The sequence below is a fragment of the Apostichopus japonicus genome, chromosome 14 (assembly GCF_037975245.1).
Source record: "Apostichopus japonicus isolate 1M-3 chromosome 14, ASM3797524v1, whole genome shotgun sequence".
Lineage (NCBI taxonomy): Eukaryota > Metazoa > Echinodermata > Holothuroidea > Aspidochirotida > Stichopodidae > Apostichopus > Apostichopus japonicus.
In genome coordinates this window covers 13205480-13228880 of record NC_092574.1, presented here as the reverse complement: position 1 = coordinate 13228880, position 23401 = coordinate 13205480, and the positions used below count along the sequence as shown (strand labels likewise).

Here is a 23401-nt window from a genome sequence, read left to right as displayed (position 1 = left end):
CAAAAACTTGTTTTGAAAGGTTTAGCAAATTGGTTGTGCTCATAGAAGATTAATGACATGAATTGGTATAATCTTCACATGGCTGTGGTTGAATTCATCAATATTGCTCTTTTTTATGGTTACTTTTTGTATGGCCACTACACATTTACATAACTTCTAAACCATTCAAGGAAATATTAGGTATCTGGCAACATAATCTTATATAAATATCACCACAATGTAGACCTAAATTTGAGGCAGTTGAAGTATAAACATTTATGTCATATATGACTAGAATCCTATTGTGGAATCCATGAAAAAGGCATATTTATTTGGGATGGAATTGAAAGAAGTTCATACTTCTCACAAGTCTAGTACAAAAACTTGCTTTACCTTCAAACTTGGACATTTGTTGCAATTTTCAAGAAGTGAACTGCAAGAATCAGTAATAAACTTAATTGCTTTCCAAATTCATTTTTTGGTCCGAAGTCCGAATAAGACGTGTGTACAGTTTCTATACCGAGTATAAGTACTTGTATTGGTATATTGTACTGATAAGTATTTGTATTGGTAAAGTGTACATCATCATGTATAGAAACATGAAGTATTTTTCTCTTTCTTTAGATTAACTGATATATATTTAATTACTAGACAAATAAATGAGTGCAATGAAAAAGTCCCTGTGTCCGTTATGTATTATTGCATTCCTTTCACTACTTTAAAAGCTGGAAACACGGAAATAAATATTTTGTCAAATACATGAGGTCACTACTGTGAAAGAGTCCAACTTGTGACCGTCCACACAATATTCTCATTTACAAATAATTGTCTGGAAAAAAGTTTTGCTGACAAGCTTTAAAGTTGGAAGACTTTTATGTTCGGAATGCCAGTTGATACCATTATATGGAGTTATCACCATATACATAATATTCATCTTACAGAGAAGGGGGTGTGATGGATTTCTGAGTATTGGTTCATCATTTGTTAATTTCATTGTCTGTCAGCTTAGTAAATCTTTGTTTTTCACTTTAGGTGAACTATTATAAAGCAGAGATACCTGTTTTGTAATGTTTATAGTCCAGTCTAAATTACTTTTTTAACAACCAGTTGGCCTTTAGGTCAATTTATGTCTGTATTAAGTTTGTATGTTTTAGTCACGGTTGTGCTAACAGTTCTACATAAAATAGTTGAAACTGATGAATGTGGAAGGACAGATGGAAAGATGAATATTTACCGATGTAAAATAAGAATGAAATTCAAACATCTTCATTGCTTCATTCCAAACAACATGATACCCTACAACTCTCTTTATTCCAACAAACACTGTTACCTACAGCACTCTACTACCTTATTAGTGGAAAGTAATTTCATCATTCTTTGCACTATCATGCACTATCCCCCTCCCCTCCCCTCCCCTCCCCCTAAAGACACAGATGTAAATGATGCCAGAGAAATGACTAGAAAGAAAAAACAACTGCTATATTTAAACTATTAGTTGCATTTATTTCAAAGTTTGGTTCACATAATCCATGATTGATTCTATCCATAAAATAAGTCATTTTCTGGTAAGATTTAAATTTGCATATTAAAATTATGATAGCATGATTGAATATTGATTCTTTTGTTTTACATGACAATAGTAAAGTAATGATATAAACAGATGAGGTATAAAATAACAATAGCCGCAGTCAGGAGGCTTTTCTTCAATCCAGTAGCTGCACATTTCACCGCCAATAAACTGACCGATTCAGAGTCCTCTAGACGCCCCCCATCAACCTCTTCGGATGAGAGGAGCTTGCTCTTACGTGCTGCCCTGGCTGCCTCTCTTGCCCTACGAGCTACGTCCTGCCATCTCTTCTGTGTCAACTATACAACAAATGGGTCAAACATGGAATGAAATTACAACTTTCTACTTCAAAAGAGGAGGAAAATAATGATTTGGCAATGACTGTCTGCCATTTCAACATAAAAGATTACAGCATTGAAAATGATATCAATATTATTTGTATGAAGAAAAATGTTTGACATTTAATCCCAATGGAAGTTGGTTTTTATGCAAAAAGTCTACTATTGAGGTCATACAAACAAAACTATTCAATGAATTTTTAATAAATGAACATTTTAGAAATATACGATTAAAAACAAAGGTTATAAAGTAAACATAGTTGTGGCGGCTTTGTAGATGACAAATACAAAAGCCATGATTTTGATATTTACACTCGAGCCTAAGCAGTGGTAGAGTGATGGTTGTTAATGGTGAAATTTAACCTAGTGAATGTTAGTTACTCATCAACACACAACTCAAGATAGGCTCAAGATGTGATTGTGATACCTTTGGGTAGAGAAATGTTTTTCCTCCCCCCCCCCCCGCTTACTGCCCTTCCATGCCTCAAGGACCTTCTTATTTGATGCGCTTGACTTAACAGTTGCAAGTTTTTTATCTACCAACATCTGAAAGTAATAATAAACAGTAAATTTGTTCTTTTGGCTTCTGTTATGTCCTAGAGGGACATTTCTATTTCATATATATCATGAGTTTCTCTCACCTTGACATCCATTCTTCGTGGTTTGATGATGAATAGAGATGAAGCAGCCTGATTGAATAAAGTAAATGATTAACCATCAATGATCAGAAACAACTTATATAGTGTGGAGTATTTATACTCATCATAAGTCAGCAACTGATCAAATTAAGACCGTTCGACAACGAGTAATAATGAACTAGATTCTGCTGCCACATATCAGCAGTAACTTTCTGTTTGTCATATTATATATTCCAATTCTCATTTTCTGAATCATTTTCCAACCATCTTCATAACCATATTCAATTCTAAAATTAATTCAAGCCACTCACTCAGAGATTTGAAGGTCATTGACATTTTACTCTTTGTGCCCAATTGCATAATTACCCAAAGTTAATGACAATGACTACCAGTCGCATGCACCATATATGTAATATCATAAGTTTCAGGGCCAACACATTTTTATCAGTTCAAGTGCTTTTCTGTTGAAAGCACAGTAGTGAATAGCTTGGTTTTTTTAATTAAAAAAATGTGAACATAAATTATCACACAATTATAACATTATGGATAATGTAACTAACTCCTGCAAAACCAAAGAAAGTGTCAAATCCATCTCCCTGAAATATAAACCAGGTATCCTTACCTGAGCTGCTATGGCATCCAGATGTTGGCTTTGTTCATGGCTCGGGGCATGGGCTTTAGCCTTCATGGCAAATGATATAGCCTGTAAGTAAAAGTATGGCATTAAAGCTACTATATGATCAGAGAAATCTGCATATATACACACATAAAGAGCCAGTGCTTGCTGGAAAACTATGCACATATTCAACTACAGTACTATAATCCTTTAAACATAATATTTACATTTTTATTAGAGAGGGTAGGACAGTGGAGGGATGAACTTTAATAATAAAGTACTGTGGAAACAAGGCTTCATTCTGGGGGGAATATTCTGAATACAATCCACAAGAGGGCCTAGGTGCAAAGTGATAACATTAAAGCAGAAGCTGCTTCTGGATGTTATCTCTTGTCATATCATCCTATGTCTACTTGCACTGTCACAGTGGCCTCCATAGCCTCCTATGTATACTTAGTATGTCACAGTGGCCTCTAGAGCTTTTCAAGTATACTTTCTATGTCACAGTGACCTCTATAACCTCCTAGGTATATTTACACTGTCACAGTGTCCTCTAATGAACTTACTCATGAAATGTTACTTACAAGCATTACTACCTTACAAAATCGAGTTATATAATATCGGTAGTGTACTCAGTGACCTTCAGAAAAGCTCAGAACATAATTTTATTAAACCAATTTTACTTCTCACATTTGATTCAATTACTTGAATGAGGTTCACCGAAAAGTTTAATAGTAAACATATTCAAGAATTGCAGCACAGGAGATAAATGTTAATCTCTTTATTCCAAGAATATAAATGAAATTAATATTTTTCTCTTCCATTATCCTGTATTAGTATATTACTCCATCATAACATTCAATACCTGCATGGTGTTACCCAGTGCCACAGCGGACTCTGCCGCATGGATCATGTAGTCGATGGACTTGCTGGGATTGTCGGCTTTGCGCCAGTGGTTTATCAGCTGAGGGTACACGGACTGAAGTGCCTGTTCGTCATTAAACTGGGGCTTTCTGGAGGAGGTGGAATGGTCATTTAAATAGACGTGACACATGTACATGAAACATTGATACTGTAAGGTGATCGTGTTGTTTGCACAGTTGAATTATATATGTGACTTAATTATGTAATATCTCATTGATGATAATTAGAGTAGTTAATGATTACATGTTGAAAGACTGAGATAGTGCAGAAGAAATGAGAGCACCAAATTTACAAAATCAAATGTTTAAGAAACTTATACACAGATCACTGACCGGGGAAATTTATAGCAATATATAAGGACTGAACAGGTCATATCTGACAGAGCATAGGATCTAATTCAAGCCAATGATTCGTTTACAGTATTTGTTAACATCTTTTAAGTATATTCCTTGAAGAGGTAATTAAAAGACAAACCTTTGGGATTTCAGGCTGCCAGATTTTTTACTCTCTTTCCTCGATTTCTTTGTCTTTGACTTCTGTGATTTCTTTCCTGTTAAAAGTACAATAAAAGCACAATACACACATGGTACTTAACCGGTGAAAAATCATAATCGTAACGATTTATGTGTGGATCAGAAGACAATAATTAAGACTGCATCCTGCATATTTCTTACATTTTTTAATATTAGATAAATTTTGCCGACTCTGAAGAATCTGATGAATACTTACTACCCTTTGGGTCATTGAGCTTCAAGTATTTGTTCTCTAGGAAGATGGCATACCGCTCGTGGAGTTTCTTGCATAGTTTCTGTACCAGTAAAGTGTAGGCTGTCTCTTGCAGGGTTACAGACTGGAAACGGATCAGTCCATTGTCAAAGATGAAGACACCCGCCGACATTAGCTCCCCGATGGTCCTGCGTACTTTGTCTGGTGGTGTGTGTTGCATTAGATGACAGAGAACTTCATCGTTGAACGAAGTCCCGATGATGGAAGCTATTTTAACGGCGACTCTTTCCACCTCTGGGAGTCTGTCTATGAATGCTATCATACAACCTGCAGAGAAGATTGGAAATATTACCACAGCCAGCCGTTTACTTACTTTATAACTTTAAAATTGGATCATCTTATTAAAACATTCATCACTGCATGAATGCCGCACAGGGGAAGGGTGAAGAGGGATTGCCATAAAGAGATAACGGTTAATTTTCAAATTATCTTGTTGCTATAGCAATCTCCACACCTCTGAAAGGCTTCAGGGTGTGTTTTAATCAGGTGAAACATTTCTCTTAACATGTTTAATACCTCTACAACTCCATCCACATGAGTCCCTAGGGTGAGCACATCTTACAGGGAGATAAGTCGGGGGGGGGGGAGGATGCTGAATTGACATCAATGCACCAAGCGTTAAATAATATTAATTGTACCTTGCCCCTTCTCAACTATTAAATAGTCAACAGGGAACATGGAAGTGTTTGTCATGCAAAGCTAGAATCAGTCAAAGGATCTAGTGTTCCAGTTATTTTGTTTAGGCTATCATCCCCTTTAAAGGAGTCATCACCCAAGGGTGTCTCCAACCCCAAAAAACCTCACTCACTCATTTCTGGGTGAAGAGGGATGTGAGCCGGGGGGGGGGGGGTATGCATCAACAAACCTACCTCTCAAAGAGTCAGGAATCTCCATCTCCATCAGCCGGACTCCTGAGGTGACCATACACTCTGGACGTCGCCCTTTGGTGACTATCTCCAGTTGGTTATGGTGGAGTAAGTTGAAGACGCACTGCTTCACCCATGACGGATTCAGACGGCCTTTCAGATGAGCTGTTAGCATACTGAATAGAGAGAAAGGAAATCTTGAACGATTGCATTAATGTCAAACACTTCCAACAGAATGAAACGCAAAATTACAAAGCATAAGATAAGAGATACATACTTTTTCAAAGGCTTTTATTTATTTTATTTTTATTTGATGTGAAAATTTGAATCAACGTATGTACCCGAAGTGCTGTAAAGCTTATCAGCTTAGTTGAATCATGCATTGTCCGTGAACCTACACTGGATGTGTATGTATGTGTATGAATGGTTATAGCGTAACTAGCGTAACTCATTCATACAACATCAATTGAATAACGATTTAGAAAACCAGTATAGGAAAAAGTGTCTCTATTTGGTGAACAGTGTGTTTCATTGAATGCTCAGGCTTGAACATAATACTAGTGACTATGTAAATTGAGAAGCTTTTCTTACACTGAAAAGCTTCAGGGAACATTGGAAATATACATGTTTGCACGCCTCAATTAATTTGTTTATAATTAATAACCAGTAATTATCCACGATGTTTTATAGTGTCACACATGATACTTACTTGGTCAGTTCCCTGGGAACTCTGCCAACTTCCAACAGCTGACAGAGCAGTGGTTCCATACAGTTGTGCTCTAACCCCCTCAGCTGTATCTGTTTGGTCTGAGGGTCCTCCAGGATCTTCAGGGCGTCCTCCGAGAAGCGGTCCTTGGAATGAGGGCTGACGCTGAATGCGATGATGGTGGAATCACTGACCAAGTCTTTCAAGAAACTCCAGGAGTCGCTGTCCACGTAGTGGGCATCGTCTATGGCTATCAGAGTGCCCACTTGACCGTCGCTGCGAGACTCTCGGACGATCATACCTATCAGGCGGTGGAGAGCCTGGGAACGGTCTGCTGACTTTAAATCATCGACGAAAGGGTTCGATGGAAGCTGTGGGGTTAATTGGAGACATCTAGAAGCTGCATATTAGGATCGTCTTGAACATTGTTTAGCATATGATTAGTAGAGAGTGTATTTTAAATGAAAAGAGAACAGCAGTAACATCACAGAAAGAAGAGTTAAGAACTTGTCTTGGTTTATTTAATCACTAAATTAGTGAATATAATATCACGTTACACCTATTGTACTCTATTATTATCAGTTTACTTGCAGAAACATAGCCTTTACCCAAAGCCTGGGGGATAAGAAGGAGAGTTCAGATATACTGCCATCACTTCACTGTGGTCATCAATCATCATTAGCCTATACTTTGAGCAAAATGTCTTCTCCTAATTAAGTCCATTGGAGGTAGATAAACTAAGAAGGATGAAAAGTCTTTTGCTAACTTTATGTCACTAAGATGACGTCATGTTAAAAGCTAATTACTCTATGGTTCAGTCTAGCTAACAACTGCATTATAACATAGCTTAAATATGATTTCACAGTGTTCAGTTAAAACTTCAGCGGGTTAATTGACCAGATAGATATACCTGTATTCCTAGTAAGTTATTCAACAGGCTAAGATATTTTGTGACTGATGATTTTCGGAATTGCTGTTGAAGGTGTCTTTCTTTCTCTTGAGCCTTGGTGTACCCACCGAGACATAACACTTCAGTGAGTACAGAGCAGATGGTGTGGTATGGTGTTGCAGTACTGCCAATATTGGGCTGAGTGCACACAACTCTGGAGAACAAAGTTATATTGGTTTAATAAATATCATTAAAAAATCACACTAAATTAGTCAACTTTCACTTTACAATTTCAATCGAAGGACGATTGTATTAAGAAGGAATTTTCTTCAGATTTGAGACTAATTATCAGACTTACTATAAAACTGAATTATGTGAACATGTTTTCAAACAACTTACAATACATAAACTATTAAAGGGCTTGCAGAAAGTCTCCTATTGATATCTTACTTGGTATTTCATGGCACACTAAACAATACCCTAACACAGATTTGAGTGGGGGAGTGGGGGTGGGGAAGTTGGGAGGGGGTGGGAAATTGGGGAGGGGAGAGGAGAGGAAGTGGGAAGGGAAAGTGGGGGAGGAAGCAGGAGTCAGACCAATATTCAATTTTGTTGAGATGACAAATTCACTGGTCTGAAAATTATAGGTTGGCAATGTTCTCTTGGCATGAAGTTTCAATACCATGCTTAGGTACTTCAAAACCAGCCTAATTATAGAGCAAAAGACATGACATGTTGGTATAAAAATCCTTCAGAACCACTTTTCATATCTTTTTTACTGTTTAAATATAACTCTATAGGTACTTGAGAGCTGATAATGCTTTTGTCTAACAATTCTGACCATTTCATTTCAGAGGCTGCTACCCAGGAGAGTAACACAAGAAGAATCAAAATGTTGTCTAATTTCTCACAGAGTGCAATTTAAGCCCGGGTCACATCTGCGCGATTCAACACGCGATTCAACTCGCAACTAAATCGCGCGAATCAGGAAGTTGCTTCTGAGAAGTTGCGCTGATTATGACATTGCTCTATTGCAAATCAACCCAAATCGACGGCGCAACTTTTATTGCGCAACAAGTTGATACCCGTGTCTAACTACGCGATTCAACTTTCAATTGTATTGCGAGTTGAATCGCGTGTTGAATCGCGCAGATGTGACCCGGGCTTTAAATATTCTCAGCACAAATATCCTCATCATGAAGCTGGCCGGTAGGCGCTGTTTGAATTTGGGTTTTTCTAGCCTAGTTATTCTCAGTACTCAAGTAGCCCATATCTATGCATCAGTGCAACAGCTTGAGAAGAGTGTAACACAAGGGAAAACATTAAAGGGCATATGTGTGACCTGCAAAGTCACCACAGAATGATTCGACAACTGGCATTTGAAAATAGACAAAACGCTTATCGTACCTCATGGAGTTTTTCAGAGCTACATCCATTATTGCTCGCAGAAATCGTGATTTACCAACTCCGGGTTCACCTTCTAAAACAATGAGCTTAGGACTTGGTTTAGAGCTCTGTCGTACATCTATGGCGACTTCAATCAGGTTGATAGACATCAAGAAATCTTCAACATAACCTACAAAGGTCAGAAACATAAACTATCAAAGAGATGAGTCGGGTAATGGTTAGAGAGTTTCACACGTGATACTTTCAACACATCATCTACATTTTGTCCCAACCAAATGTGTCCTTAATTTCAACTCAACAAGTAGTATTAATTCTGTAACTTACTGTACTTATCCCTCCGAGATATCAATTATTCTGTGCTTTGAGCACTGTTTGAAGGAGGAGTTTTGCAATGGTCTGAAAGTTGTACCATTCCTTTCATAATTTTACCTAGACCACTTCAAGACTGAACAATGTCCTTTCATCAAAGCACTGTTTAAGCTTATCTCTTTATAAATGTTCTGAAAATCTACAAATAAATTACTAGGTTCTCTTGATGTATCCCTTGCAAACCCCTTTCAGAGCCATGAAATTTTGTCACTGATCCCAGTTGGGGTCCTAAGACCCCAGTTTTAGAAGCATAGACATAATTCATTCTTTGTGCAAGCATCATTAAGGCAGAGTCATTAAAATGTTCTGAGAGAACACAATTCTTTGATTAAAACTTTACAGGGATATATACATTAACATCAGTGAATTTCCTAAAAAGACATATTGTGATCCATATTAATTTCTTGTAGCAATTGTCAACTTTGCTTTCTTAAACTTTAAATAAAGTGAAAACTGTTGAGATTAGTTACCAAGCATAGGATACTTTGACTCTGGAAGGCAGGAAAGTTGACCTCTGGAAATTAAAATAAATGATACTATCATTATTCAAAATGTTTTTCATCCTTTACATGAGTTATAAAGTACCATTTGCATTTTATACTTGCAAACCTCAGTTAGTGCATTTTGTTGTGTGTTTGGGGGGATAGGTGGCAAGGGGGATATGTGTTTGAAGCTCAATAATCTATTCTGCATGCGGCTCACTTTTGAATTCTGCTGTCTCTTACTCAGAAATTTCAAGTACACTTCTGACTAATTATTTGTAATTATTTCAAAGTAAATTCTGCTTAAAAGCACAAAACAATGCAAACCTTCTATGAAGAATATTAAACTACTAAGGCTGGAGACAAAGTAAACAACTCCAGATCACCCACACCCCATGTAATGCTTACTTCACCACAATCCTGTACCTATCAACAACCAAGTTTGTAATAAACTATGTATCCACTGTTTGCACAACTTTGACACATTTTACTGAACTGATTATTGTTTACAGATCAATGATGCAAAGTAAAGAAAGTATGTTCCCCCATTCCCCACTTTCTGAAGTTTGGATTGCCTCCCCACCACTTTACCCCTTCTCCCACAGAACAGTTTGTTGTGTAGAGATTCATAATGGAAAGTGGGTGTTACCAGTACCCCCTCCCACCAATGGTCCTCCTCCTCCCCCAGAATAACATTATATAATATGACTGGGCAGATATCATATCTACTTATAACAAATCTAATTTTATTATTATATTAATTATTTCTTTTTAAGTGAATCTATAAATTCCAGGCTTACCCTCTGACTTCCTTGTATTCATAAATGGTGCCAACATTTTCTAATCCTTTGAGAGTAACTTCAGGCAGCTCGACAAAGAATTGACTGTCAAATCTGGACCGCCTTTTAGTCTGTGTGTCACATGACACTAAACCCGGGTAATGCATCATCAATCGCGCTGCCATGTTGACCTTTGGCCCAATAACTGTCAAAAATGTTGACAACAAACTTTGAGCCATTAGAAATGTGGCATGATTACTCAATCACAATAGGTGAGCTACCAGTTATACAGTAGCTAATTTTTGGCATTGATTTAAAGGAAAGTTTTAAACACACAATTCCAAACACCATGCAACTCATTATCTTTCTTGTAAATAATGAAAAACACAAGTAAAAGGTTCAGTGACAACCTTAACATTTGCTGTATAACATGATTTAAACAATATAGCATTATAAATAACTGAGAGAAGAATTTAAGCTATGAATCAATGTCATTAATTAGTAAGATACTCAATGATTAGTAATTCATTTGGTGAAGAAAAAAAAGCTAGAAGATATCTCACGTTGCTCTAATGTTTAGTCTCTGTAAGATAAACACACTTGCAAACTGAATTGAAAACCGTTGCTGTAGGAGTGATCCAAGTGAAGGAAATGTGCCCTCCATCAGTTAAACCACATATGTTACACGAGAGAAATGCTCTCAGATCTGACAGAACATGAGTTTGTGCTTTGAATTCAACTTTTCACGGTCTTATCAAACCTTACAAGGCATTACCCAAAGTATGAATACAATGAACTGAACTTGAGGCACGATCCTACAGTAATGAATTTACAACATAAGCAAATGACTGTATTTGGTTCAAATAATTTCATCACCCATAAAACTTTTAATTATTCACCACATGCTAAATCAAATCAGGAACTTCTACATGTTTTTTTTTTACATTAAGAAGAAATCACTACTAAAAATGATAATTTATAATAACTGACCTAGTTTAAAACAAATAGTGACCAAATTACCTGGCCATCAAGTAACATGCAAGAAGCCCTCCCTATCTACATTATTAATATACCTGTATATTCATGCCTCTCTGGATGGCCAACAACACCGCAGAATACCTTGCCTGTTGTTACTCCAATGGAAATTTGTCTGAAAATAAAACAAAACCAATGACCTGCCAAATGCAATACTCTTACATACACATTCATAAAAGTAGGAAACAATATACAGACTTAAAATTGCTCACAATTCTTCTCCACAAAGCTAACAAATACTACAACAGCATCACAACAAAACACAACACAACAAAAGGATCACTGAAATAATCCTGACAGTATTATGAATATCAAGAAAATTGCAAATAATGGTGTACCTAATGAATGAACAATTTGTAATATAACTGAGCATAGACAACTAAAACACACTAGCCTTTGTCAGCCCCCCCCCCCATTCTCCACCCTCCCTTTCCCCACCTTCCCTTTCCCCACCTTGTCCATCTGAAGGGGTAATATTACTTCAAATATCTGTTGCATGAATTCATGAAGAAAGAAATTATTTTCGCAACAATCTTACTTGACTTCCACCAGTGCATTGACATTGTTTCTGATCTGTGATGCACATTGCAGGGTGTGGCTTACTTCATCTTCATGCTTGTAGCCCGGTAATCCAAACAACACCAGAAAGCTGGTTCCCTTCATTAAAGATAAAAACAAAGAAACATTTAAATGCCATGATCAGCTCAACTAATGGGTTAGTATTAAGAAGTCCTATTTTGTCAGTCTATTGTATTGTATTTTCCTAATGCAAGAAACTCTTTAGTTTTATCCAAAAGTTCTATTTTTCACTTAATTCATCCTCTAATTTTTCAGGGATGTCCAAACTAGAAATGCTTTATATAAATGATTGATAGTTACAGTACTGAATGAGAATTTTCACTTAACATACCACTGTGTTTTTTTTTTCTGTTAAGGTGGCATGAAGTTCAGAGATATTTACAACCAGATAAGAAATGACACTAAGATGAAATAATCTCTCACTATTGTACAGCAGTTTAATCCAGCATTTAGATACTTCAGCAACAATAACAACTCAGGACACATTTGTAAGAAAAGAAAATAGTCTGGATTATGTGGACAAAAGCCAGAACCCAAAATATGGGTAAAAAGTCTGGGCAAATCAATTTCTTAAGTTCTATAGTGTACATTGTCATTCCTATCGTAAATTGCAAACAGTATAGCATGCTTCATTATAGAAATAAACTACTGAAAATACACATTGGTATGTACTTTTACACTTCATAGATACCTTTTTGTGCTGTGAAAAAAAACTGAAACTGCCTGAGCAGTTATTATGTGATAATGAATGGTTGGATATCAAATATTGGATATCCAGATAATCCAGAATTAAGTTCAAAGTACTGCTCCTGGTGTATAAGTGCATTCATGGAATGACACCCGCCTATTTGTCAGACGATCAGTCCTTCCAGGTCAATACTTGTTATACCTTGCGTTCTAGCAATACACTCACTCTCACTGTTCCCAGGACTAAACTGAAAACCTATGGCGACCGTGCCTTTCCATCAGCCGGGCCCAAGCTCTGGAATGGTCTGCCCATATCTGTGCGGAGTTCTCCCACTCTCAGTCAGTTCAAGTCTTGCTTGAAGACTCATTTTTTCAAGTTGGCATTCCGTTAGGGTTGTACAGCGCTATTGAATACATTGTAGATTTTAGCGCTTTATAAGTTTATTTATTATTATTATTATTATCCAGGATGAAGATATCTGGGAGTCAGATCAAATATGTCCACATAATCCAGGTGTTGTTGTTTGTTAGGATGGAATGCTTGCTATAATTGTTTTCATGTACATTTTAATTGAAACAGCTAGTAGTCAGTAGTGGCATAACTAAGTGAAAACTAAGTGTGAAAAAGGATACAACTGTAAATGAATGTTAAAGCAATTTAAACTTTAAGGAGAGAGAAGGTAACACTACCCCCAAAATATGCAAGAAAGTCTAAACCCACTTCTAATTATAGCTGTTTTGAGGGTTTACTCAGATACTCTTCTGATTTGGTAAATGTTTGCTAAAATATTTCAAGTATTGCTTGCTTAACCTGACCTACTCCAGAAATTTACTATAGATTTATGGCAGCTTTAACAGTTTATGACCATGCAACAGAGATATGGTTTCAACTCATTGTTTGCCTCTCAGCTTTGGTCATAAATTACTCATTGTTTGAAGAGAGAAATAATCAATCAACAGGTTACAGATGGACATCATCAATAGACCAAAATGTACAGCAACGATTGCAATTCCATTACTAAAATTAAGTACATATTTTCAAATTAACTATTGATCTACTTGTATCCTTTAAGTTTCTTCTTCTCACAGACTTAGAAAGACAAATTAAATTAATGCTAAAAGTTTAATTTTGGATGACACAAATGGTTATTTGTTAAAAGTTGAACATTTACAAGGATGTAGTCAGTGTTGGTAATTTCTTGTGTAATACCCAAAGTCTTAAATTTTCAAATGTTTCCAAACTTGCATAAAATACGGCATATTGATTTTTCCAGAGATATATGGGAATATCATAGATTAAACTTAGAATGTAAGAGATTTGTTTATCTTGCAATGGCCACAAATGGTGACTGAAGTATTGCCTCCATGAGGCTAACTTTACTTGCATTTTTCTTAGCAATTTTGTGACAACGTTGATTTACTTTCACATAAAATGCAATATTTATATTTAATGGAAATGGCTAGTGAAAATTAAATTTTAAGAGAAGTGGATGAAAATTATATTCTGAAGTAATAGAGTATCAAACATCTTGTTAAAATAGCAAATTAAAAAATATTATTAATTGATTAGACACAATACCTTGTCGAATTCCAATATCTTGTTGATGAGACCTGTTGAAATACCAAAACAAATCTCTTGTTTCTTGAATTTCAAATCTCATATCAATTGAGTTCAAGTTTTATAGACAGTTCCCTAATTCTGAATTTGTTTCAATTCTGCCACCCCCCCCTCACCAACCTCCCCCCTTACCAAATCCATGATTGGTGGCTGTCAGAGCCACATCACATGTAATTACACCTTGCTGACAATGTGGAATACCCTGGCACAAAAAAGTAAGGGTCCTGAGTCTATTTGACAACTTTCTAACCATCAAAGTATCTGACGAATTATGATTACAAGTTATAAATATTTTATGCAATGATTAAACTTGACAACTTTAATCGCTCGGTAAAAGTTACTCATGCATGCGACAATCCTAAATCTTTAGAACAATTCTCCAAGTTCACTTTATGTCTTCTAATTTCACTTTAAAAATGTGAACTATCTTCTCCAATTCAAACATTCAAAATTTTACCAGTTTCATTCAGAAAAACTCTCTTCCTTGATCCATAAAACAAAATCAGTTGATTACGTATATATGCAACAATTAATTAATTAATTCCGTCATAAACCATTTCTAACTTACCTTGAAATTGTAAAACAGAGCTCTGGATTTGATCATAAACGTTCTGCAAGCTGTGAAGATGTTCATATCCTGACTCCATCTGAAGGCTTATGAAAAGGATCGACACCTCTCTCATCTCACAGAGATACTCCAACGGTTGGTTCTCGTCCACCTATATCAAAAGAAAATAAAAAAAATTATTCAACTTATTTACATGAATTAGGCATTGAGAGAAATTTGATTAAGTCATTGAAAAGTTGATTGACATACTGCAACATTAAACTTATCATCTCTGTACATGTCAGCTAACTAGCATTCATGTAATAATGTTAATTTGATGATAAAATATGTGCATAAACACTCAGGTAATAATCTAGCATTTAAAGACTGTGTAGCAGTTTTGAAGGTTTTGAATTTTTGTCTCCTATAAAATACTATGTCACCAAAATGCTTAGCGTCTTTGGACTTGTATAGCATTTTGACCATTTTAAAATGCGATGACGATTGTTGTAAAAGATTTTACAAGTTGCTAGATATATTTTCTTTCAACTGAAATCTGTAGAACTAAACACAGTCAAAACATTTACTTTTCAGATGGTAATTGTGATCATATATGTGAGTGAGCAAAAAGGTTAAAAATATTCTACCAATTTCTCCATACTTTTTATTAACTGCTATAAAGTAATAAAATTCCATTTATACATCAATGTTATTATTTACCTTCCTCAGGACTGGTGTGGCTATGTATGGTCTCATGTTGGTTTTCTGAGCTGCTTTTACCGAAAACTTTCGAACTGGAGGTTCTCTGTCTAGAGTCTGCAACGGATAAAATTAGTGATTAAAACATCGTGTCATAACATTGAATTTGTCTGCCTTACATTGAAGGCTAGTGTAAAATGTAAAATTGGAATTGGAAAAGTAAACATATAGTTAATCACTGTATATGCCTTAGGAAAAACCATAAGACACATACGAAAGCACTCGTTTATGTACACTGGCTCACCTTAGACTTTCTTGAAGGCTTTTTCTTCTTTGACGCTTTGGAATCTGTAAAAGAACAAAACATGGTCTTTTTACTCTCAAAACCATGTACCAGCAATGGTGGAAAACCCTCCTCAGCAATCAGAATATTAAAATGTGTGTTCAAATATATGTATGTATAGCTACTATATATGTATGTATGTATTCCTCACGAAAGGCTCCTATTACTACAACAACAACAACAAAACAATCATAATTAATTGAATGATTTCTCTTTGTTTGCAACCATGAGGTAAAAATGTTGATGATTGATGATCTTCCTAGAAGGATTCTGTTCAATTCCAAGATTTCTTACCTTTCGACAATTCTTTTTCTGCCCAGGTCTTCTTCAAAGCCATGATCTACAATAGACATATATAACAGTGAAATGACCAGTGAGTATATCTATATGCCATAATATGCACTAGTAGCTTCAATTAATGTGATAAATTACAAAGGCAATCTATATTAAGAAGAAAATTCAGTGGGCAGCATCTGCATTATGAAAATAACCTAGTAAAAACTCTCCGCATTGCACCCAAATATGCTGTATATACATATGCTTCATAAGATATTAGTCAAATATTGATCACTTTGCTCAGTTTTAATAAAAAGTTATGAATACCATAAGAGACTCCAAAACTGTCAAAAGATGTGTATCTGTGTGTTCTATGTTTTAAAACTTGTGACCATTTAGCAGATCTAGCATCCTTGGTACTGTATAGTCAATTTAACAACAAACCTCAAGAAGCATTTTACTACTACTACTACCCCCACAGCTTCCTCCTTTCTCTAATTTATCACTCCTCTGTGCTCCTGAATAATTTGACTGGCCAAAACCTCCTTTGAGGAATGGACATTTTGAAAACTGGTTGCAATTTTTAGCCATCATATGAATATAGCTATACCTTATAGTGGTCATCGTTCAACTTTTCAGCAAATATCCCTTTCTTCTCTGGACATAACTTCCATGCTTCAGAGTGAAGAACAATGGAGCCTTTCTCACAGAGCTTTTCTGTGTTGTTGGCGTCAGCCACAGCCTGTCCACTTGTCGAGAAATGCTGCAGTGCATTATTCCCAACAAAGCTGACAGAGATTGGGCCATAGGCAAGAGCTGTAGTGAAAGATAAAGCAAAACAAATTTGAAATTGATTGTCAGGGAATTATTTATCTGGTATTGCATTGCAAACTTCTATGCAATATGGGCAAATTGCTGAACAAGGGCCTTTTTCCTTCCATACCAAGTTTTGTGCACAGGAACTGTAACTTCTTCAGAAGCTTCCCTGGAATAACAACAGTAAGATTAACATCTCTCCAATAATACAGCAACATTTGCTCATGATTCATCATATTTTAATGTAACAACATAACATTGATATCTTTCCGTTTGCTTCAGTCATCTCTTTAAGAGAAAGAAAAAAAACTAATGTGCATTTCTTAAAGTTTTAGCAACCCTACAAAATTTTATAATATATATAGTATCAGATTGTAATATGTGAAAAAAATTGTTTAATTCTCTCTAGTTTTGCAGTATTTCTGTCATCACAATACAGAATGTGTTCCTGCTGTTTTATATTGTAATTATTTTCATTAGCTTCTTAAACTCATCCTTCTGGCCTGAAATCAAACCTGAATGTAATTTACATTTTATTCTTGGAAAAATAATGAAATACATGAAATCAAATCTGCATGCCATAGCAGCCTATGTAGCATCTGCTATAATTTCTGCTCAGACTTTGTAACCTACCAACTTTGACCCCAAGTAAGACTCCTATATCTGTCTTCCAATTGTGACATTGCTTTTGAATCTGTCTAGCACATTTGACTGCTTTCACGATTGCCTCCTTGGCCACCTCCTCTGTTGCCTGCCAGACCACTAGGACTGCATCTCCTGTTTTGAGCAAAGAGATGGAATTAATTTGGGACTAGTAAACTATGACCAGAAATTTTACAAGGAATGACAGATTTGAGAAAAGAAAGTGATCATATACTAATTACAACTACTAAATTTCAACTTAAAATGACAAAAACAAAATTGTTGACAAAATGTTTATTTTTCACATACACAAAAAGTGTAGGTAAACTGTGTAACAGCTATAAAAGGACCTGATATTTCAGGCCTGGCTAGATTCTATGCAGAGACAACATTTTGTCTACCCATCACACTTAAATTTGTAATATGCATACTATATATGCATATGCATTTGGGGATATTACATCAGTGAGGAATCTTGAATACTTATTATATACTTGACATATTGGAGCATTTTCCTTGCAAAACATCAAAGTTCTGATAATAAGTGAATATCAAATCATTTCAGTAAACATCTAATACTCATGATAAATTCATGTTATCATTACTTTGTATGGATTCCTAAAACAGAAAACTTAACTAGAAAATAGATCAAATTTTTAAAACAACTTTTGCTTTCTATCACTTAAAGTGAAACCTAGTAACGGGGAACAACAAACCATATATCCATTGACAATATTGACTAGTATCTAGTATGTCTAGTATCATATAATACAAACTCACCTGCAAATTCAACTATATCTCCATCAAGCTTTAAGACGGCATCCTCTATATGGCCTAGATAGTCATTCAGCGTTTTGGTGAATGCATCTACTCCCAGATTTCTCCTATTAAATTCCTCACACAATGCAGTAAAACCTTCAAAATATAGATATTAAAAAAGGTCAAAATAACCAAAGAACCTCAACTAAGACTATGCATCTCAGGTAACTGACAAGACATTTTCTTATAGCAGGTAATATATGTTTACATCACACATAACAAGGCTGATAAAATCCAAAACTTCAAATCTTTCAAATGGTAATAAAATATAACATGACTTGGTCAAATGATCAAAAGTTACAAATTCATTCAAAATTCAACTTTTAAAAGTGTAATTGGAAGATTGAGTTTTCAATATCATTCAACGAGTAAATACCTGATATGTCCAGAAACATAAGTACTCCTTCAAGATGTTGTACCATTGGTAGATGCTTTACCTTCTTTGATGCATGCAAGACCAGATCTGGAACATGTGCCATTAACTCCTTGGCCATCAAACCTAAACAAACCATAATACACTACTTTCTCTACTGCTTGAATATATTTTATTAATTCTAAATTTTAATTATGTAATATCTTAGTTTAATTAATTTAGATTGGCAGTAACATAATTAGTGAGCAAAGGTCACCCCAGGTACCAACATATCAATTTCAACCATCTACTTGCACCGACACCCTTCCCAAACATTACAGGGCAAATTTAAAATGGTTGTCTGGTCATCCAAGACAACAAAATTTCTGTTCGGACAATCTAAATCACCTTTGGAGGTTGTCCAGTGGGCAACTTGCTTACATCAAATTCAGGTTGCAATTTAATTAATATCCTGTCAAAGCTAAGTAAATGATAACTTGGTATCATCCTTTATCACTTTGGCGATACTGAAATAAAAGTAAAATAGTGGTTGGCTTATACATTATCCATCAGAATGGGAGTCTTACTGACCCAAAACCTGGAGCTCCATTCATCAAACTTATTCATCTCCCCTACATTGTACATATTGGTCATTCTTTTGTTATATTGCTACATTTTTGGGACTATCAATTTGCTGCTTGAAAAAAAAATGACCTGGTTGTCTACAGGACAACCAGAAAAAAAACCTTACAATTTTGCACTGCATTATACAGGTAAGCACAGGTAGCACTTACACAGTTTAGGACATTACATGTAAGGGTTTGATGATATGTAGGAATGAAATATGTTGTCACAGACTGCCTTTAACTTCCAAGTAGTAGTGTCAAACTTAAAGGGAAACTAACTGACTTAAGCCTATTATAACTACTACTAGCTAGGCCTAGTGACCATATAGATTAAATGCATAGGAAACAAATATCAGCAATAAAAAAAATATATAGGCCTAGAAGAAATAATCCTACAGTATTCTTTCTAACAATGTACCTTTTCTTATTGCATTTGCTATATCTAGATTAGAACAAATGATGGTATTTGAAATTCATTTGTCTATAATGTATAGTGTAGATTAGCATGTTGCTAACAGCAATACATTGCCAAAGCTGGATAGGCTTGGCCTATCTAAAGTATTGATAAATTAATTTGAAAACGAGTACTGTAAAAATTTGCTACTCCAACTTCGTCTTAAAGTTAAGTGAGCCACAAATGATTCACCTAACCATGCTACGACCTAAATAATGTTGCTAGGCTACCAGCACTGTCAGCAGTACCACTGTACTGTAGTTTACAAAAACGTAATTTAGCTAGCCTAGTCCTAGTAAGAGCTAACTTAGGCCTCGGCCTATCCAACAGGTTACAGGAAACTACGCAAGGTTAAAGGCTATTGGCTAATCCAATTTTCAAGTTTTGCTGAACATGCAGCAATTTGTGGATATTCTTTTAGTTTTTAAGTCGTTGGTTTAGGTAAGCCTAAGTGGCACTCTTCAGAACTAGGTTTCACTTAACGACCGCTAGCCTCGGCCTAACGTTAGGCCCTTTGGCAAGATCTTCAGTTTGTGTATCTAGCCTTGGTTACCTTTTACTTTTCTCTTTTGCGACATCTTTGTCAGCTATATAGATTCTGTCTCTCGGTAAGTTGCAGATCGCTTTCTAATTCAATCACGAGGAACTTTACCTCAGAATCCAAAATCTGATCATTGGGTGCTTGGTCCCATTAGCAAGAAATGATTGCGCTCTTCACGTACACATGGCCAATGTGATTAGGGAAAAGTGTTACTATGCATATATACGAAATGCATAACATCGGATATCTAGCGCGTAAGCTGTGATGTATCAAGATCACTTCTTAGCATACTGTTGCCATGCTATCGTGAAAGTCTATTACGTAACAGAAATCTGCGTTGTGATTGGTCGAAAGTGTTAGTAAAGCTAGCCTAACGAGGGATCTCAATGACTTCTCCAAAAATAAGTAAAAGAGCGACAGGCCAACCATGTACAAAGGTTTTCATACCAATGCATGCTGGAGTGTCAGTCGCCGATCATAGTGGGAAGCGGAGAGATTTGCTAGTGGATGCGTAAACAAGTCAACAAATGCGATAATGAAAACATTTTCCGTCCCTCATTTTGATTGCCTCTTACCATACGCTACTGAACTTATTTGCTTACTGAAAACATTGGTACGGGGAAGGGGGTTAGAAGGAGGTACTTGTTACAGCTAACTGGAGTATCATGTGCATTTGCATTCAAACATTTCTCTCATTTATTTTCCCTGACATGTGGGCCTATCCATCTACCACAGCGGCGCTCAACACATGTTAACCACACAGTGGTGATTTTTTTTTAATTAATGTGTGCAGGCAGCGCCAGTAACCTATATCCATGTCCAATTACCGCTGACACATACTCCAGCTCCAACCGCACGTAATCAACAAACACTATTACCTGCAGGTCAACAGGATTGTAAAATTTCACTATTGTCAATCAACTTGAATTCAATATGAGCTGACATTTCAGTTGAAATTGTTCGGACCATCCCTCCTTCCCTCCGCCTCCCTTTTCCACCTTTCCCAGAACCAGGTCCATAGCCACGCATTCTAGAATGGAGAGGTACCAACATCCAACATTATGATGGTGAAACAGCGATGTGAGGGCAGCAGTCTGCACGGAGTAGCAAGTACGGCCTCGAGTGCTCAGGACTGACTAAGACCAGGGGGGTTGTTATGGAACAACTCCCTGCTTAGACCAGGGGTGGACTACCAGAAGTGTTGTAAGTCCAGTATTAGTCTATCCGAGTGCCAAATACTTACGTGTAATTGAGGTTAAGTGTCACGCAGTGTCCGAAATCATCAATTAAAAATCCGAGTACCGAGTAAAAGTATGTCTATTACGAGAACTTTTCGAGTACTTTTGATTATTTAAGTTATATACAAGATCCTTATGCTTATAACGTGCTCCCGATCATATAACAGTTGGATGTCACGAAATTGCGCTGATCTTATTATTGGTTGCCAAATTCAGATGTCTCTGTTGATACTAGAATGAAAAATTGGCAGCAGCAAGCAATTTCCTGATGTGCAAACTGGGTGAGTCAGACTAATATAAATACTGCAACAATGCTACTATATATAATTGTTCCGTATGATTAGCAATATATATCACTCATGTATTCGAAATGTTCGTACAGCCTATGTTTACTGCGCGTGGTTATATATTCAGTTATACATGAATGCAGTCACGTAGCCAGAAATTAGAAAGTGGGGGGGGGGGGGGGCAGAATTTAAAAGGAAACATTATTATAGTTAACGGAGCGCCATAATGTACAAAGAATGTTTTTGCCTAAAATGTCTCCCACGTTGCAGGAAATAAACAATAATGAGAGTATTACATTACGTAGCTACGGTGGCTTAATAATTAAATAGGGACATTGAAAAAAGTATTCCCATATATCAAAATTTTGACCTTTTATCTAAAATCTTTCACTAAAAAGGTAAAAACAAAAATAAGAATATTCACTTAATAGGACCAAAAACAAAATTCATAATTTTACTTTCAGTCTTCAAAGGCTTTTAATGTCAGAAAAGGTCAGAATTTTGACTTCTCAATAGTTTGACTTTTTATCTCAAAATGTTGACTTAATTAATAGGTGAAAAAGAAAAAAAGTCAAAATTTATACTTTAAAAGTCAAAACTTTGATATAAAGTCAACATTTTGAGATAAAAGTCAAAATTTTCAGATTCGAGGACACGTCCTTTTCCCCTTCCTATATGTCCCTATTCCGTACGTAGCAGACGAACTTTCAGTGGTAAGATTGAAAAGGGTCCCATAGCTTCCTTGAACCTGCAAAGAGGGCTTTAATGATATTTCCTGCTTTTAGTTAAATGTTATTTTTCGGGGTACTCAAGGAAAGGGGGGGGGGGCGATCGCTCCCATTGCTCCCCCTGGCTACGTCCCTGCATGAATGTATGTACGGCACTGCTTGGAGTAGAGTCATGCGTATACGGGAGCCTATTCTATTACAAAGTAATGCATGCGTTCAACGGAATGCCAAAGTGATTAATAAATAATACGGCTACCTGTAAGGTCATTCGTGAGGAACTCGTATTAAGGTAATCGTCCTTGGCATGTACCAATTAGTACTTTAAATCCAGAGTAAACAAGTGCGAGCTAGTACTTCAGCTTGCGAGTACTCAAGGTTTCACTGAGTACGAGTACAGAGTCTGCCTACAGTTTTTGAGTACTACAACACAGCTTACCATTAAACCGGCTCGTAACCGGTCAATCCCCCCCCCCCCCCCCGCCCGCCCCGATAGGGAGAAGCAGGCGCTCGATTTCCTCTTGGTCGCGAAAGTGTTAGTTTCGCCTGATGCGTCAAAATGCTCCTCTTGTTTCAAGGCCTCAGCGCCGACGGTTATTTCACTGAATTGGTAACAATTAATCTGTACCCCAGATAGTTCTGTCTCAGGCCTCCTGTCTTGTGAATTTAGTAAAAAGATTGTCTGATCTAGTCCCAGATAAATGTATATAACACATCTTTTGGGGAAATTGACACCCTTGGAGTTGCGTCTTCCCGGGTAGTCGACAAGAT

The 23401-nt window shown here is 36.2% G+C and overlaps 1 protein-coding gene across 1 annotated transcript; it reads right to left on the bottom strand.

Moving 5' to 3' along the window:
- Window positions 1-317: 317 nt before the first annotated feature.
- On the bottom strand, window positions 318-20615 carry LOC139980300 (adenylate cyclase type 10-like). The gene is made up of 24 exons (XM_071991865.1): window positions 20393-20615; window positions 18784-18906; window positions 18369-18503; window positions 17580-17723; window positions 16741-16946; window positions 16149-16194; window positions 15816-15859; window positions 15533-15628; window positions 14834-14984; window positions 14227-14258; window positions 11920-12038; window positions 11420-11496; window positions 10368-10551; window positions 9556-9599; window positions 8717-8885; window positions 7331-7523; window positions 6424-6791; window positions 5718-5890; window positions 4792-5115; window positions 4537-4612; window positions 4004-4151; window positions 3145-3225; window positions 2526-2573; window positions 318-1845 (listed from the first exon to the last, which is right to left on the bottom strand). Exons 1-24 carry the CDS (start codon window positions 20415-20417, stop codon window positions 1606-1608), a joined length of 3246 nt encoding a protein of 1081 aa, XP_071847966.1. The 5' UTR covers window positions 20418-20615; the 3' UTR covers window positions 318-1605.
- Window positions 20616-23401: the final 2786 nt, after the last annotated feature.

What these genes read in the sequence shown, in the direction of transcription:
- LOC139980300 (XM_071991865.1), bottom strand. Translation starts at nt 20,417, where the DNA reads ATGTCGCAAAAGAGAAAAGTAAAAG. An exon ending in CCACACCAGTCCTGAGGAAG is followed by an intron (nt 14,985 to 15,532) that starts GTAAATAATAAC and finishes CTTTTGATATAG; the next exon opens with GTGGACGAGAACCAACCGTT. An exon ending in AGATATTGGAATTCGACAAG is followed by an intron (nt 12,039 to 14,226) that starts GTATTGTGTCTA and finishes TCTTTAATGAAG; the next exon opens with GGAACCAGCTTTCTGGTGTT.